At 31.1% G+C, this 19,658-nt stretch overlaps 1 protein-coding gene across 1 annotated transcript in view; it reads left to right on the forward strand.

The window, feature by feature from the left end:
* Nucleotides 1-4,217: 4,217 nt before the first annotated feature.
* The window catches only part of LOC108909318 (Niemann-Pick type protein homolog 1B), a 63,784-nt gene continuing 48,343 nt past the window's right edge, over nt 4,218-19,658 (forward strand). Inside the window, exons 1-4 of the mRNA XM_018713631.2 lie at nt 4,218-4,241; nt 17,966-18,196; nt 18,250-18,441; nt 19,301-19,451. Of these exons, the coding sequence (XP_018569147.1) occupies nt 4,235-4,241; nt 17,966-18,196; nt 18,250-18,441; nt 19,301-19,451 (581 nt within the window). The 5' untranslated portion in view covers nt 4,218-4,234. The remainder of the gene's footprint in view (nt 4,242-17,965; nt 18,197-18,249; nt 18,442-19,300; nt 19,452-19,658) is intronic.

The following is a 19,658-nucleotide window of genomic DNA, read 5'->3' on the forward strand; positions in this document are numbered from 1 at the left end:
AATATTGCAAATTTTCATTAAATTGTTAATGTTTCGTTCAGTTTTCATCGTTTCTTTGGTCTACAAATGTCTACAATATCGTGTATTAAACGCCTGTACGAAGGCAACCGCTCTCTTACATACATGGCGGCGCACCCTTCTGAACGCTCAATCGCTATTTGTTTATAGCTTCAAATAACAGTGGAAAAAACAAATTTTCACACTGCAATTACTCATAATTTGTAGTATTTAACGTGAACTTTCAAACTCCGTCAGCAGAATTACAAAATACCTATTCAATCAAAAGTTATTAACAATTGAAAATCGCAAAAATTGAATTTTTCGAGTTTTTAACGGCGTTTATCTTGAAAACAATGCGTTTAACAAAAAAATTGCGAGAGACGTTTTCTTCTTAAAATGAGTCAAAGAACAAGAAAATACGTTTTATTTTGCCAAAAACTAAGTTCTCAGTATTTTGCAAGTTTTTTGTTAATAAAAAACTTATCGACATCCGGGCAAACTTCTACCCAAAAAATTCGTGTTCAGCAGCTCAAAATATACAAAAAATACTTGGGTAACTCCATCTAAATGAAGGAGGCAATTGGAACCCCCCTGGCTACAGGACTAATAGTATTGCACTCTATAAACTCAGCTTTCGGTCAAGTTTGTCAATTTTTACATCTTTTGCAATAAACAGTTACTTTTTGCACTTCATGCTTCGTATAACATTAAAAATTATTTTGCATCATCAATAAAGAGTGGTTCATGTGTTTACAGTTTTTATAGGGGACACGATTTCCGTAAAATAATTTAATTTTTTTATGAATTCATTGATTTGTGACAGAACTCAGACATATTAGTGGAGTTATGTTATATTATTTTGTGAACATGAAAATTAAGAATTATTCAAATATTTAAAGTACCTACCATTGTTTTTCGGTTTGTTATGTCGTGGCCTATATCGTGGTCATTGCCAGTCACAAGCTTATAGTGCACTTCCTTAGCCTTAGCTAAGTATCTTTGATCTGTCTCTGTTGTTCTTGGGCTAGGCTTTGTAGGGTCGGACCCACTAATAGACTCTCAGGCCTGCCCTGATACTGATTTCGATTGTAGTTGTTAGAAATAATTGTCAAGCTCGAAGAGAAATTACCGTTGCTGAAGTGAAGAAAGTTTATAAAAATGTGAGAAAACGTTTAGAGAAATGCTTAGAAGGTGGTTTGGTAGTGGTACGCATAAATGTAATTGCTTGTTGTAACTGCCAACCAAATTGTTGTAATGTTAATAAAACAGTTTCTAATAACATTAGTCACACACTTGAGTCAGCACCTGTAATTTGGTAATTTCTACTATTGAAATATTAAATCTTTATTAAAATCCACTGAATTAATTTTCGTCAAATGGTAAACATAAGTTTTGGGTGCTGCTGATTCACGCTGTAGAAATTTTTATATTTTTATGGAACTAGCAAGAAAGTAGACGAAAATTTATCTAATTCATATTTATCTAATTTTTTTTTTCACTTAATAATTCCATATGTACGTAAAAGATAATATGTCAAAGTTAAGACATCTTTTGAGTGGATCCACCTGCGGATAAGGAATTACAAGTCATTCTAGGAATTAAAAAATCTGATATAAAATACATTATAATAACATATTTCAGCAAATTACTATAAATGTCACAGCAGCATGGATATATGAATAACATAAGACTAATCAGTGTATTAAGAACAAATATTCTGCTGTGTTATTTGTTACACAATAATTAAACTATAGTTAATTCTTCTATAATAATAATAATAATAATTATTATTATTATTATTAGAGTGCGTTCATGTAGTACTTGAGATACGTTATTTATTAATCAATTTAGTTTAGTTTAATTCAATTAATATTTTTCTTTATCTGAAAAGTTTGCAAAAACTGAATTTATTGAATAAAACCATACCTCAAATTCAGAAAAAATATCTTAAAAGGAGTAGGTTGCCTAAAAATTGCTGATCCCCTTCGCACCACTTCTTCCCAATATACTGATGAGTGACGTCATTGGTATTATAAATATCGAATAACGTCAACGTTAATCATTGTTATGTGAGTTTCCCTGCCCCGTGATCACAGGAATTGTTATTGTTTTTTTTCTGTTAGATTTCTGTTTTAAGTGCTATTGAGCTCACAAACTTTTATCAATAACTACGTCATTATAATTCTGGAGGCCCAATTTGTAGTATGGATACTTGTAAAAGTAACGTAAATTGGGAAAAGGATTCTGACAAATCTATTAGTTTACATAAATTTTCAAAATTTCCTCAGTGGATAAGGGGGGGGGGAGGCAGGGGTATGCACGCCCCACCCGAGAAAGCCCGTTGCCCAGCCCAGCAAAACGTGTTTATATTTTTGAAATTTTATATCAGTACGTCGCTGATTGCGTGCCCTTTTTTTTGAGTCCTCCATACAGCTTGCAGTCATAGGCCCACCCCAAGCAACTATCCTAGCTACGCCCATGCGATTGGATGCCGCTATCGAAATTATATTGTTAACCTTACTAACAAAAAAAATTGCAGTAAATATTTTTATAAAAAGATTATGTAGATATATGCTATAACTGTAAAGGAATTAAAATCAACAGGTATAAATTTTTATCACGTTCGTCTCAGTTTGAAATTCAAGAACGAGCTACACGAAAATCGAAAGCTTCAATGAGACAGCTCCATATACAGAGTGTTTCAATTAAAACTTTTGGAAAATATCGGAATTAAAAAAAAACAAAAAAACTTGAGACACTTCGATTTTCTTTTCAAGGGGGACACGTGGTGGCGTAAGTTTTCGTGTCTTGGAAGCTACTCCCTACCACTTATGTAGGAGGGTAAAATACCCTTAAACTTTAAATGGCATCCTAGGTTGAGTAAGACCTCATTTTAAAGATTTTTTCTAGTAGATTCAGATACATGTTCCCATCCAGATTTCTCGGTAGGAGGAAAGACCCTATCAGGTGGTCTCCCAGTATGCCCGCCCAAACATTCAATTTCCTCGGATGTTGCTTATGAGTTTCATGAAAAATGCGTTGGAATAACGGAAATTATAGCGGTTAACTCGACCATCCAGTTGGAACGTGAAAAAAAATACCTGAGCAGTTACTTTTGGTCATTTTGCATAAATTTAAAAAACCATTTTCATAAATTTCAATTTGAATGTCCTCTATCTTGGAAACTAAGCATTTTCTGCTGAGATATACGTGTTCTATCACCAGATAAGGTTTTGGCTTCTATACTCGCACATATGTGCAGATACCTATGTGTTATAGATTTCGAGTAAAATAGATAAATCTCCATTAAATATGTCGAAATACGAGGAAAGAACGGAAAATTTGCAAACAAAAGAAATTTTGGTCGGTCCTTGAGCTACAACGTTGTCAGTGACTATTTTATCCCTTTTTCAAAATTAAAATCCAATTAAAAGATTTTTATCTCGACCCTGCTGTAGAGTTCAAAGCGGAGTCGTGTTATACACAATAACGCCGGCAAACATTGAATGTACTTTCAGTTATGAGGAAGAATCGAAAGGAATAAAGCCCGGAAAATCATGTTGTTTGTTAAAACGTATAAGTACGGCTATTAGGTACCCTGAAACAAAACCAAGACCATTCCATGAAAGAGGCCATATTACTGAATAATTCAAAGTTGCATGATGGAAAAACAAAATATCCCATAAGCAATTAAATAGCATACCTACCTAAGAGGTCTATTCTGCAATTCCTTTAAAATTTTAAGGAGTTAAAATTATTTTCATATACGAAAAACTTGATAAAAGGCACTGTTAAATAGAAGGTAGAATTTAAATATTCAATAGAAGCATTACCTGCATTAAAATGGTTGACTTCATTTGTGCTAAAATATTCAGAAAATAATGAAATTCTTCACACTCCTGAAAAACGTTTCCAATCAGTCACAGTAATTTTTTATTATTATTATATTTACTGCTTGTAAAGATGGAAAAAATTATTTAATTTAATGAAACATTGTTTTTGAAATTTAAAAAACTGAAAACAATAATAAATTACATTTTAAAATTACATTTTCCTGTAATAAGGATATTAAGTCAGAACGTACATACTTTTTAATGACACACCTGTCCTCTACAGGTGTTTTCAGAGATTTACTAAGATAACATTATCAATCACTGATAGACTTTGTAAGCAAATTTTTGGATTTTACAATCAGTATCATAAGTTATGTTATCAAGCAACGAGTAAGGTTAAAATGAAAGGTAAGTACCATGATCTATAATTTATTCAATTATTAATTCTGCTTATGAAATCACAATTCATTTCAATGATGAATTGTGTTATAGGTACGAAAATATTGTTATTGAAGGATGTCATATATGTCATTAAAAAATGTCACCAGGGATTAAGTTTGAAATTATTTAGTTGCTATTTGTGACAATTATCGAATTAGCTCCATCGAAATTACTATTTTACTGCATTATTTAAAATTTATATATATTTTAACGGGCTTTTCAATATTATTTTAGCGATGAGAGCAGTTAGAGCTACTAAAAGGTATCCCAAAATTTTTAATTAAAAACTGTAAATGTATGGGGTTATGTATGGAATAGCATACCGGGTAAATGGCCTCCATTGCTGGCATATACACTTTTTTGTCGCAATTTTCCATAACCGGTTTGCATAAATGCAGCTGAATTTCGTTGATACAGTGCTCAATTTCCTCCTTCAAAGCCTGGGTGGCCGTGGGCTTGTTGGCATAAACCTTAGATTTCAAAAAACCCCAAAGAAAAATATCCAACGGCGCTACATCGCATGTTCTGGGCCACAAATCAAATTCTGATTACATGACCAGGAAATGACTAATGCAGTAATTCAGTTGTTTGTCGGAGTGTATGACATGTGACACAGTCTTGTTGAAACTACATGTGGTCTACATCCATATCTTGCAATTTAGGTCAAAAAACTGAATTATCATGTCGTGATAGCACCATTAACTCTTATCACCTGATCAGCCGCATTTTCGAAGAAGAATGGTCCAATGATACCTTCAGCCCAATATCCGCACCAAATAGTGACAAGTTGTGGATGCATTTGTTTCACAACGAATTTTCTGAGCCCCAAATGTAACAATTTTGTCGATTAAAGAAGCCAACACAATGAAAATGAGCCTCATCGACGAAGATATTTTATTCGAAAAATTAGCATCCATTTGTTCCATAATTAATTCAACGTACTCTATTCGCTCTGCGTGGTCAGTAGGCTTCAGTTCTTAAATCAACTGAACTTTGTAAATATGAAGATGCAATTCTTAAGTGAGAATATGTTGTAGAGAGCTTCTCGAATTGTCCAACGGTGCCGAATTGATATTCCTGGACTCTAAGCAACACTCTCACAAACTGCTTTGATGTTTTGTGTTGAACGACTTGTGTGAGTGTTTAATTCACTTATTAATTCAGTCTCCCCGAATTTTTCAATTAATCTCTTCACAGTTGATGAAGTTAAACTATTCCGACCATGTTTTGTACGAAAACTGTGAAATGTAGCTGCCAAACCTTCATTATTTTTAAAATATTGCTCGACAATAAAAACTCATTGTTCTTTCTTGGAGCGCTCCATTTTTAATAACCATGAACTGTCTTGTATGAATATTAGTACAGTATTAATAATAATACCATGACCTCTTATTGTAATTTTATAATATATTTGCATATTATACAAAATTAAAAAATGCTGGGTTTTAGTTGAAAATCTTATTCACATGTCGAAAACGATATTTTTTACGAGATTTCAGTATTTATAATAAATTAAATAATTAGATTTTAATTTTCACATTATGTTAAATAATTAGGAGTTATGATGTAATGTTAATTCTCAGTACCTATATATAAAATGCGCATTTAATTACTGAAAATAATTTTCTTTCTCGTAAAAAAAGAGCAATTACTTATGTCCTTTTCTTCATTCATGCAGAATTAAGTTTTAAATTCAATTTCTTTGTACAAATATACTCGTATAGCAAGAACTTTTCCGATGTAACAAGTGAGTAGACATGTTCCTATTAAAACCTGGGATTTTTTCTATAAAATTACAGTAGGAAGTCTTAGTGAAATTAATACCAAACTGGAATATGAAAATATTGGTTCTAACTGTGGTCATTGCTAAAACGATATTTAAAAGCTGTGGTGACAAATTCATGGTTTTCGCTACTGGTTGAAATACAATCAATATACTAACGAAAAAAAGAAAAAATAAACAAAGTTAAGTTTTCTGGGTAACCACGAGAAATGAGAATTTTCCCTAATCCTCTTTGCATTTTGAAATGGTTATGTACACGCATAGATAGCCTTACCTTAACAACACATTACATACAGGGTCTTTCACGTAACATGTTCCTGTCTGTCTATTTGAAAATGAAATAGTGACAACCAAAGTTTTAGGATTTTTTTTACGGTATCGAAGATAAGAAGTTTTTTGCAATGCTTTGTTACCTCATTTTTAGTACTAAATTCGCTGAATGTTTTCTTCCTTAGGTCATATAAATTATTACATCTTCTTTCTTTGCCTTATTTCAGAATCTCCCATAGAAAGAACTATAATGAGGTCAATTTAGGACTTCTGGGGGATCACAAAATTATTCGTTTATAAGAAAAATGTATTTAAAAAAGTGTCCCTTATATAGACCACAACGAGGTTACTATAAAACACTTTTTACAGTATATTAATTTTTTCTTAACGAAATAATGTGCATCGGTTCCATGGCAATATGAGTATTAACTTTATTCATTGTAAAGGAACAATAAATAATCAAAATAATGTGTAAATATATGACGTATCATATCACTATAATTTAAAAAATGAGAGAATTCCAAAAAGCGACAAACATACAGCGTTTTCCATTAAAGAAAAAACAAAAATTTACTTTGTCCTCAATTTTTTTTTAAATATTTCTTTGACTTCTCAAAAAAAGTTGTTTAAACTTTGATTGTTGCCATTTTTTTTCTGCATAGGAAATCTGTAAAAACGATAAGGAGAGTGGAATATTATGTAAACAATTCTATACAACATACCATGTAATTGATATTTTAAAATTACGTTAAGAACTTACGTTATTTCTTTATACAGGGTGTTTCAGATGCATTGGCCAACGCTCAGGGGCAGATTCCTAACCTAAAAACAAGATTTTTTTCCTATCAACATGGGTTCGATTTCCTTTCGTTCCTTAGCTACAGGGTGTCAGTTTTAAAATAAAATATGTTTTTTCCAAAAAAAAATTTCCACTGAAGGGAATTAAATGAAATTTGGACGACAACTATAACTATTTACAACCGAATACACGTTCCTAGGTATTATTTATTATATTGAACATGAATTACAGGACTGGACTTACTTGCAAGCCATTGAATTTAATCAAAGAAAAAATTGGTTCTCCGTTGAAATTTTTAATTCATAATTATATGGGTTAAATTCTCAATTTTGATAAAAAACTGACTCTTATTATTTTTTCGTTTTCCCTGGAGTTTTCGGTATTTTGAATGTAATATAAAGAATTATTTATTTATATAGAATTAATTATGAATTGTAAACGTACCTACACTAAACAACTCGATAAACATAATTAGGAATCTGCCCCCGAAGGTTTGCCCATGTTGTCTGAAACACCCTGTATAATGTATTTGGAAAATGTTTTTCAGGTGTGAATTTTTTCACGCCAATGTTTTTTTTAAACTACACATTTTCTTTGTAAGAATAGCAAACTCCATTTGGATACATGTTTGACTTCAGTCAATTTTTTTAAGAGCTATTTAATAGAAAAAATAATTTTAGGATCTCTTTACGCATCTGCTGTTACACCATTTAGTGCAAACGAGAAAATGTAAACTGACATTAAATTTTGCCAGATTGTCTATTAAATCTTTATCCGCAATACAAAATTTATAGATTTTTTGAGGCAATGATCGTGAAAGGTTATATACACTTCCTAATCCCCAAGGGCCAAACCACCAAACATTTACAAATATTGAGGGAAGACCACAGATTTGAGCAAAACACAGGCGAACGAGGAAACCATCTAAAAGTATTGTTCATTCATGATATATTGAAATAACAGCTATCGCACCTGTAACAATTTTCAATAAATTCATGAAGTACCCTTGCATTTTGTCATTTCATTCAAAACCAAAGATCTATATTTCAATTAAAAAAAAAATATATTTTCAGACGAAGCCATGTTTCACAAGGACATATATAACTAATTTACATAATAATTGGCATGTTTATTCTGACAAAAACTATTAGCCACTAAACTTAGTCTCAATATCACTTCAAAATTAATGTCTGAATGGGAGTCATTGACAACTTCATTCTCGGCCCTTTTGTTGTACCAAATCGCTTAAACAGAAATAATTATTATTAGTTTGGCATGCCATTTAGCCTTTATGCGTGATGGTGCATCCGCCCATTTCTTTTTAACTGTTAGAGAGTTCTTGAATGAACGAATATTCTGACCAAAGACCGTAGAAGATACCTTGCACCTATAAACTGGCCGGTTCGTTCACCAGATTTAACAAACTGCGATGAATTGTAAATGCAATAATTTCATAAAAATCTTAAATTTTGAATATTGTTTAACCCTGTTAACGGTTGAGAATAGGAGCTTCGTTTATAGGAACTTTTATGTTTATTTTGGGTCCTTGAATACGTACCTACCTAAAATATTGACATTTCCTCCTAAATCATCCTGTGTACAATATATTGTTTTGGTTTCTGTAACAATGATTTCAGTTGATCTAAAAATATGTTTCTTTAAAAAACAATATTGATTTAACGAAATATATTATTTACAGTAGGTATACTATTATTTCCTTTAAATTATTTTTTAGACTAAACTGCTTAATTAAAAAAAATCGCTACAGTAAAAAAGTTTCCAAATGAGGTCTGTTATTATTCAAGTAGCAGAAAAACATTAGCTGATACTTACGTACGTTCTCTAATTGTTAAGGAGAGAATAAAAAAACTTCCCAAAAATGGTTAAAATCGATGGACACACACACACACAAAAAAACTTTTCATGAATTTTGAAGCCCTCTAGGGGCTAAATTAAGCGATTTTAGAATAGGTAAGTTGGGCTAAATATGATTGTTCTGAGCCAAGGAATATTTGGATGAATATGCATTTTCTGGATACCTTGTATTTTTTGTTGCATTTTAATAACAATAGTAATTAGGCCAGTGTGCAAAAGCGAAGAGATATATTTACTCTTATATTTCTTGCGTTTTCAATTTTGTCTATATCACTTATTTAATTTTTTTTTCTGAATATTTTTTTCGATTATATTTGGACATACTCCAGTTTTTCCTCCTCCTTTAAAAAATGTTGTAATTCCATATCTTAAAAATATCTAAAAAACCGATTTCGTAATAAACTACCACGTAATCGAATAAGTCTAGATCTCATACTACTGCTGACTTGGTTCTGATAATTATTTAAATAGGCACTTGAAAGCGTTTATCATCCTTATGCGATTGTTGACCCTAACAAATGTTTAAATATCTCTATTAAATCATTTTCCTACAATTCTCGTGAAGTTTGACACTATTTAAATTCAATAATTATCATCTGTTATACCTTTTCAGATATATGTATAGTATACACTTATTTTTTATACATTTATGTTAACGTGTTACCTTAGCAAATTATATTGAATTGCTAATTTTAAATTCCCCTAGAACCAATTATCTCAAGGACTATGATAAGTCCTTGAGATAATTGGTTCTACAGAGTGAACTTAAAAATATTTATTTTAGAGGTGAAATAAATCACAAGCAAAAAATTCCACATTTGTGGATGTAACAATCTTGTCAGACCATTACAGAGCAAAGTTAAATATTTCAATAAATGTTTCTTAAAGACTTTTTGAGATGTTTCTTAATGTTTGCGTAAATAATCCTTATTAATTGTAATTGTATAACTTGTAACACAACTTGTGTGTTTCTCGTTTTTGCTCTTTGACTTATTCAGTTCATTCTTGAAATATAAATAGAATAATGGAGCAATAGTACGACAGTGAAATAAATAATAAAAATAAAAATATGCAGTATGCAATTGTTTTTCCTGCCCCTCTATTTGATATGATTTGAAAGCGAGGATCCTAAACTAAAGTCAAAAGCAGAAAGTTTTCTCATTTTTTCTCAAAAATTTCGTTATGTAAAGGCATAGAAAGGACCACGCAATTTCTTTATGGAAAATGGACTTCCGTTAAATTGGTTGGAATTTTGATATGTTATGTATTTTGCCCTTCTGATCAAATGTCTCAATGGGCAGAAACTCCTGTGACATCAGGATTTTAAGATACAATTGGCTGAAGTTGAAACTATTCTGCACTGGAGATGCGTTCATATAGGTCAAATCTGTGCCATTTTTTAAGTTGTAGGTGTTCAGTGAGGTTTGAAAACACCTCGCAAACTTCGTTAGCAATTAATTGTAGTTCATTATCATACTCCCGATAGGTATATATGCCATATGACGTCATGACATATCATTACGCGAATGATGAAAATCGTTTCATAAACTTGGTTTTTAAAAAAAACTTTATTTCTGAAAGATTTATAATACGAGTTGAATACAATGAAAAGTATAGCAGAACTGCTCTATATCATATTAATACCTATATTTATAGGTTCGTATTAACCTGATTGTCTTTGCACTTTTTCACAACATTATTCCTCCCTCCTTAAATTGGAAACAAGGGTGGAACCTTTGTTGACTGTCCAGGGTTGTCCTCGTTGGTAACTGCGGGTTGTCCTTTGGCTTCTTTGTTAAGGTATTCGAATATTCTTCTACCATGTATAATTGCTACATATCCAATAAATAGTAAGAATATTGTTGTTATACATATTATCGTTGAAATGAGGGTGAACTTTCTTTCATACTGTTCAGGACTTTCTACTTTTAGTTTATTATAATTTGATTGTAGATTTGAAATTTCTTCTAGGTTCACGTCATGTAGATGTAAATGTTCCATTTTTGGATTGTTGCCATTAAAAATTTCAATTTTTGGTAAGTCAAATTGTACTTGAGAGGTCCATGTTTTAACATTTTTGTATTCTTGTCCATTTATATTTATGGAACAATTTTCGGGAATAGTAACCAGTGTTGGTTGATTGATATTTGAGAATCCGTCCTGTATACATGATTTCTTTATACTAATTTTCTCTGTTGGAATAACTATAATGTGTCCAGGATTAATTACTTGAATGATAGTTTTGTGTATGGAGACTTTTGATGGAGTACATGTATAATTTTGGTTTTTTATTAATTTTGATATACAGTTTTCCTCATCACTGATATCCTCTGGGTAACATATGTAAATATTCTCTATTTCTGGGCATTCGTTATCCATGAAATAATCTTCTGAAGGATGGGTCAATAGGAAAGGCTTTTTTGGTATTAATATTTGGTTATTTTTTGGTATAGGAAACAATTTTAAATAATTGTATTTTAAGTTCTTTAAAAGTGGAAAATGTATAGCAATTATAATATTATCGTCTTTATAATGTAATTGTGAACTAGCAATCTTATAATAAGATTGAACATTTCTAAAATTTGGTAAAGATGGTTTTATCTTTTTTATTAATAATTCTAAATTTTCGGCAGACATTATAGATGGGTGTAAGATATTAAGTTGTGCAAACATTATTGCATTCTCTATATTATCTAATATTGAATCTACAGTTTGACATGTGAAAGCCATTAAATCTATTGAACCAAATAGTTCGTCAGTAGTTACTATTTTTGATAGATTATTTACTCTTGAAATTAGTTCATTCATTTTATGTTCCATCAAATTTTGGTTATTAACTAGATTGGTAACAGTTTTATTATATTGAGCAAAAATTTGCTTTGTTAGATCAATATTTTTTGTTAGAATGTTGTTTATGTGATTTTGGTTTCCTTCTAATATTTTGATAGTTTTGTAAATTTCATTTCCGTCTGTGGAATCTAATTTTATGTTTGGTACAAAATTCTTCAATTAAGTGATTTTTGAATTCGGTTCCATTATCACAAGTTATGATTTTGGGCAAGCCGAAATGAGATATAAATAATAAATAAAGTTCAATAAACTACCTATGATGTCAACAGCATTAAGTGTTATAGGATATGCTTGTGCAAACCTCGAAAAACTATCAATAATTGTTAAGAAAGGTTGTTTTTTTTACATTGAATGTATCTATATAAATATGTTCAACAGGAAAAGTACCAATTGGTGTGGGTTTAAATTTTAAAATAATTGGGTGTTTCTCATATTTCTTTTTTGACAAATTTCACAAGTATTAACATAATTTATTACATCATTACTAATATCGGGCCAGTAATGTGAGCGAGATATTGATTTATGTGTTTCAGTGATTCCTTTGTGATTAGTTTTTCCTTCGTGATGATACTTTATCATCTCTTTTTGTTCTTCTGAATTTTCTATATCTCTTAATACTTTGGGACATTCTATTAATTTTAAGCTTGAATTTTTGAAATATTTTTGAATAGTCGTAATTATTTTTGATTTTTTATTACTAAAATTAATAGCATACAATGTGTTTGGAGTTAAATATTCCTTTACAGTTTGTAAAATGTGTTCTTCTAAATTATTAATCGGTAAACTAATGTTTATTCTTTTTTTACTATTTCGTTGTAATGATTTGCGATTTATACAAGGTTTTGTATTGTTTTCGGTATAGAAAAATATAATTTGGTGTTTATATTGATTTAAAGGTTTTTCGGAAATTTTTATTTCTAGTATAGGATTTTCTGTTGCTGAATGCACAGTTTCATTAGAAGAATGTTCGTCATGTATTGCTGGTCTCAAGGTGAGGTGACGTCTTGGATTATGTTGATTGGAGTTGGACTATTATTTTCTATTAATGGCTGGATATTATTAGGATTAAAGTCAGGGATTTCTGTATATAGGTCAATAATATTTTCTGGAAGGTTTTCCTCTGGTGGATTTTCAATTGAAAAGTCTGTAATAATTTTGTCATTGTCATTTTGGTTTGCGTTAGCTACAATTGATTCATTTTCGAGGGCATTAATTTCAATACGAGACAAAGCATCTGCGTTGGTATTTTCTTTGCCTTTTTTATACACTACGTTGTAGTCATATTCTTCAAGTTTCAGTCTCCAACGCACGAGACGTGAATTTGGTTCCTTAAGATTAAAAAGCCACTGAAGGGGTTTATGATCTGTCACTATCGTGAATTTTCTTCCGAAAAGATAAGGTCGACAATATTTAATAAAATTTACACAAGAAAGTAACTCCTTTTCAACTGTCGAATAATTTTGTTCAGCGGGGTTCAATGTTCTACTTGCATACGCTATTGGTCGATCTTTGCCTATAGGACCTTGGCTTAAAACATTGCCAATTGCTACATTTGAAGCATCACAAGTTAAGATAAAAGGTTTGGTAAAATCAGGATAAGCTAATATAGGTTCATTCATGAGAAGTGATTTACATTTTTCAAAAGCATCCTTAAATTCAGATGTATGAACTATTCTTTCGTTCCTCTTTAAACATTTTGTGAGAGGTTTCGTAATTTGAGCAAAATTTTTAATGAATCTGCGGTAATAACCGACTAAACCTAAAAATGACTTAATTTCTTTAGCTGTTTTTGGGATTGGATATTTTTGTATGGCTTCTATTTTTTTTTGGTTTGGCTTAATGCCATTAGGAGTTATTACATGTCCTAAAAATTCAACATTTCTTTTTAAAAATTCCGACTTATCTAGTTGAACTTTTAAATTTGCTTCTCGTAATTTGGAAAATACTAATTTAAGATTTGCAATGTGTTCCTGAAGTGAAGTTGAAAATATAATAATATCATCCATGTAGACTAGACAAATTTTGTCATGTAAATCTTTTAATACATGGTCCATGACTCTCAGTCTGTCATGCATCGTCATTGCAGGCAAGTTCTGGTCATACATTGTCATCTCATGTCACACAGGGTAATAGTTCCTTTTGAACAAATCATGTTTTACTGTGAGTTAAATATCTGCTCACATTATATCATTTTGTAAGCAATTGAAATACATTATCATTATCATACATTATTTGTTATACGTAGATGTGTTGCATGAGATGACGTTATATGACATTGGATGACCAAAACTTACCTGCAATGACTTCACGATACGTGACAGGATGAGACCTTTAATGCTGCTTATTAGATTATAAAACAATGTGAGGCGTCCAGTATCAGAAAGAAAAGTACTTTGAACTTTGACGTTTTATGACTCGTAATGTCAATAATAATAGAATAATATCGGGAGTATGATAATGAACTACAATTAATTGCTAACGAAGTTTGCGAGGTGTTTTCAAACCTCGCTGAACACCTACAACTTAAAAAATGGCACAGATTTGACCCATATGAACGCATCTCCAGTGCAGAATAGTTCCAACATCAGCCAGCTGTATCTTAAAATCCTGAGGTCACAGGAGTTTCTGCCCATTGAGACATTTGATCAGAAGGACAAAATACATAACATATCAAAATTCCAACCAATTTAACGGAAGTCCATATTCCATAAAGAAATTGCGTGGTCCTTTTATATGGTTAGATAAAAAAATCTATCAAAACATGCAAAAAAATTATATAATCCCATTTAAAAAAAATATGGATCACCACTCATCTAGTGTGACGAAAAAAAAAAAAATGTGCGTCATTAAAAAAAATATAACATCCCATTTAAATATATATATACAGGGTGATTCATTAACAATGAGAAAGTCGAAAGCTGAAGATACTACAAGTGAAATGGTGACCATTGGCGCAAACATGCCCTATCCGAAAGTTGATAGTTTCGGAAATACAGGGTGTTGAAAGTTAAATTTTTAAATCGCTTTTTTGCGATTATTCTGAAAATATTTAGGTTAGGAACTTGAAAATTTGTGAAACTATATTTTTTTAGGCGACAAATAAGATGCGTGTTGTAATTTCAGCACTGCTAATAGAGGGCGCCACTTACGGCCAATTTTACCGAAAATTTAGTTAATTACTTTTTACCCTATATATTTAACATGAAACTTTATTCAAAACCTAAAAGAGCTATCATTTTTCCATTAATTATGTACGCTGGTTTCATTTCGGTATCTCGATCCGTTTTCGAGAAAAATCGATTTAACGAACACTATGTTTTGATAATATGAGAAATTAAAATTGAAACAAACCAAGTGTTTCTTCGTGTTATTACAACAATTAACAATAAAACAAATAAAATACGTAATTATGATTTAAAGTAATTGTTCGAAGAATTCACCGTTGACACTGATACACTTTACACAACGTTTTCTGAGACATCTTCAGGTTTGGAACAACATATTGGGATTGCGTCTGACTTCGTTGGCAGCGATTTGTATTCTTTGCCACAACTCTTCACACGAACCAATAGATTCTTCCAAATAGAAAAATGAAGAGGATTGAAGTCCGGACTTCTGGGTGGCCAAGTAAAAATGCTTCCACGGCTTGAAGAAGTTCCACTTTATTTAAGAAGAGACATGTGGTTCATGCACGACGGAGCTCCACCGCATTTTTCTTGGCCAGTGCGTGCATATTTAGATGCAGTTTTTCCAAATCGCTGGATTGGCCATGTAAGCATTTTTGCTTGGCCATCCAGAAGTCCGGACTTCAATCCTCTTGATTTTTCTATTTGGTCTCGAATGAAAGATATAGTTTACAAAGAATCTATTGGCTCGTGTGAAGAGTTGTGGCAAAGAATACAAATCGCTGCCAACGAAGTCAGACGCAATCCCAATATGTTGTTTCAAACTCGAAGATCTCTCAGAAAACGTGTAAAGTGTATCAGTGTCAACGGTGGATTCTTCGAACAATTACTTTAAATCATAATTACGTATTTTATTTGTTTTATTGTTAATTGTTGTAATAACACGAAGAAACACTTGGTTTGTTTCGCTTTTAATTTCTCGTATTATCAAAACATAGTGTTCGTTAAATCGATTTTTCTCGAAAACGGATCGAGATACCGAAATGAAACAAGAATACATAATTAATGGAAAAATGATTGCTCTTTCAGGTTTTGAATCAAGTTTCATGTTAGACATACAGGGTAAAAAGTTATTAACTAAATTTTCGGTAAAATTGGTCGTAAGTGGCGCCCTCTATGAGCAATGCTGAAATTACAACACGCATCTTATTCGTCGCCTAAAAAAATATAGTTTCACAAATTTTCAAGTTCCTAACCTACATATTTTCAGAATAATCGCAAAAAAACGATTTAAAATTTTAACTTTCAACACCCTGTATTTCCGAAACTATCAACTTTCGGATAAGGCATGTTTGCGCCAATGGTCACCATTTCACGTATAGTATCTTCAGCTTTCGACTTTCCCATTGTTAATGAATCACCCTGTATATATATTTTACAGGGTGTTAAAAAATAGGTAACCGAGTTATAGCTCGAGGCCTTTATAATCAAACAGATTGTACCTTTATGTAACTTTCTACCATTTTAGGTAGCTTTTTATGTAGCCAGCATTTATTTGTTAAGTTGTTCTAGTATATGGATATTCAATTTTAGTCAATAGTTTATTATTCCTGGTCATGCACTTTAGCAAAGGTCTATAACTTAACATTTCTCTTCTGAGAGGTTGTTATGTATATTCTGATTCCATAATGTTAATTGGTGAACCTCTGGAGGTATTCTTCTATTAGCTGATCTATAAAAGATATAATCGTAATCGCCAATAGATCTAACTAATGACTGATGTAATAAAAGAATATATTGGGATCAGCTCGCATCTTTTTGTAGCTAAATTTATGATCTTTCCAGTTCAATTACTCTAGCACTACACCTAGATATTTGATAGATGTCTTGTATTTAGAGCGGGCTTGTGATGCTTACGTGGAATAAAATTTATGTATTTTGAACTAAAATGATAGACAAGCAATTTTCACTGGGTTACTTGGTGATATACTTCATTTTTGTATTTTTTTAATTTTCGCGGTCGCTAATCGATTTTCTGCCGCAGTCGAAAGCACTGCTCAGTGCATTTTTAATATTATTTTTAAATACTTTTTGCTAAGAAACTTACTTTACTACCTACGTCTATTTAGTCGATGTTAAGAGAGATTTTTGTTAATTTTCAAGTTTATTTACATAATTTGTTACATAAAGCTTTTTCAATTTATGTAAGTACAGAGATCCCACTGATTCTGAAAATGAATAACTTTAACATAAAGATTCAGTGATTTTATTTCTGGTTAGAGTGACCCTAAGTCTGATTAGTTAGAGTAGTTAGAAAATACGTTGATTTTTGTCTAAATTTTGATTACTTTGATTTTTGTCAAAATTTTGATTACATTGATTTACCTATGTCTAAATTTTGATTTGTTGATTAAAGAGCTGATTTCTGCAAGATTTTCTTATTTGTAACTCACGATATCGAAATAATCTCGGCATCCCTGAACTGACTATGTATAATCCTGAAATCCCAGGATTAGAAATAAGGGCCGGTATCGAATTTCCTACTTGTATTTAATGTTAAGACCGAATATATTTATGTAATCAGGTGTTTGGAAACAGGTTTTGTAAAGCTGTAAATCGATATTTTTTCTTGGAATACTGGGGAGCTGTTTTATATACCTAAACCATTCTTTGTGTGTTCACAAACATCATATTGGGCGATTAGAACTGTGCCTATCTTGAATCTGATGGACAAACTTTCGATGGTAGGCATGCCTGTTTCATATGAACGTAGGCAAATGATATCTGTTCATATTTTTGTATTACGTCTTATTTTGCACTTATGAAGATTTCCCGATAGGAACATTATTATTGTATATTCAAATAAATCAATCCTGTATTTTTTATGTGCAATCACATCCCAAATTCTTAGTTTACATGATACCGATTTGATCTTCTCATAACAGGGAATGCTCACTTTTTGAAGTAATATTATATTGCTTTGTTCTAGTTATTCAAGACATTTTTATCGTTTGCTTTTTAACAACACTATCAATTAATGTTAATGCTACGTGCAATTTTCTACATTATTGCAACCAAGATTCCAAGGGACACTACCAAAGCTGTATTCAAGCTAACGGAACAGAACCAGAACCTTTAAACAGTACCCACGAGAAGTATAATGAGGCCATAGCCAAATTAAAGCAGTACTGTGGTTTCTATTTTCAAGAAGGAAGTGAAGGTAAAGTTAGAACTTTTTTATTTTTTATAGAATACAATATTTTGATATTGCAGTTCCTGTTGATCTGTGTTGTGATGTGGATCAAGTAATAACCATGGCTAAAGGGTTTCAAAATACAGTTCCATTTCAGAGGTGTCCAACATGCATTAATAATATTTTGCCTGCATATTGCCAGTTTTCATGTTCTCCAAATCAAACGGATTATGTAAAAAATTACACCTATAATGGGACATTAGATGAAGATGGTAATCTACTTTATTTATTTATTAGATGATATGCAAATTTGTATGTAAAATATTTAAAACATAAATTTACAGTTTTTTAAGAAAATTTGCAAAACTTTATTAGCACAACACAAAAGAAGGAAAAGTAAAACATAATTCCTTCCTCCAAAGAGATCAACTAATGAAAACCCCTATATGAACTAACACTTGTCAAAACATATAAGAAACGCATGTTGAAAATTTCTATATTTGAATACACAACATAACCCTCACGTGATCTGTACAAAATCACTCACAGTAACAACTAATAAAAGGGGCTTAAAAAATGCCAAACTTATTTCTCAAGAGTATTAAAATTTCTAACCCATCTGTGTTCTTTACTCAAAGATAACCAATATAATCACATTAACTTAAAAACGAAGAATCATACCAACATTTTGTGAGAGGTAATAAAGTTGATAAACAGAATGAGCTTTTCAAATAATATCACAAAAGTCATTCGTAAAACACAAAAAAAACATCAATAGTATATTAAAGGTAACATTACTGCCCCGTTACTGTAAAGGAAGTTAAAAAACCTGACTATATAAATATTAGATTAATATCTAAAGAGTTGTTGGTGATAATTTATGAAATAAAATTGAAATTATTATAATATTTAAAAAACCGTTTCTCAAAAACAAGGGCACTTAATTAAAATTTAGAAGAGTCACTATTCCTTAGTGAAAACTAAAGTAGAACTAATAATAACCCACAACTGAACTGACAATTTTTCCGACTACTATATGTATAAACTAGATAAAAAGCGAATGGCCTGCTATCTACGGCAACCATTCATCTCTAGATAAATTATTATTATAACGATAACCTGTAATTTTAGCATATGTAACGAGTGTGACGGTCAATGTGACTTCAAGTTATATAGAGAAAATATATAATTCATGTAAAGATGTCTCTCTTCCTAGTACTGGAGGATCAGTCCTAGCAAGTGCTTGTGGAAAATATGGCGCTACTTGGTGTAATACAGAAAGGTGAAAATAGTTTTTTATTGTTACAAATATTTTCTATACACAGCTATCGAATAAATAACCTTTGCAACTGATAAATAAGTAATATATTTTTAATATGAGTCAATAATAATTATATACGTTTATAATTTGTGTAATCTTCTTCCTAAAATAAACTATGACGCTTAAAAGTGTTTAGTTCTAAGTGCTGAACTTAACTTTAAATATTTG

This window comes from Anoplophora glabripennis, unplaced genomic scaffold (genome assembly GCF_000390285.2).
Source record: "Anoplophora glabripennis isolate ALB-LARVAE unplaced genomic scaffold, Agla_2.0 scaffold234, whole genome shotgun sequence".
Classification (NCBI taxonomy): Eukaryota; Metazoa; Arthropoda; class Insecta; order Coleoptera; family Cerambycidae; genus Anoplophora; species Anoplophora glabripennis.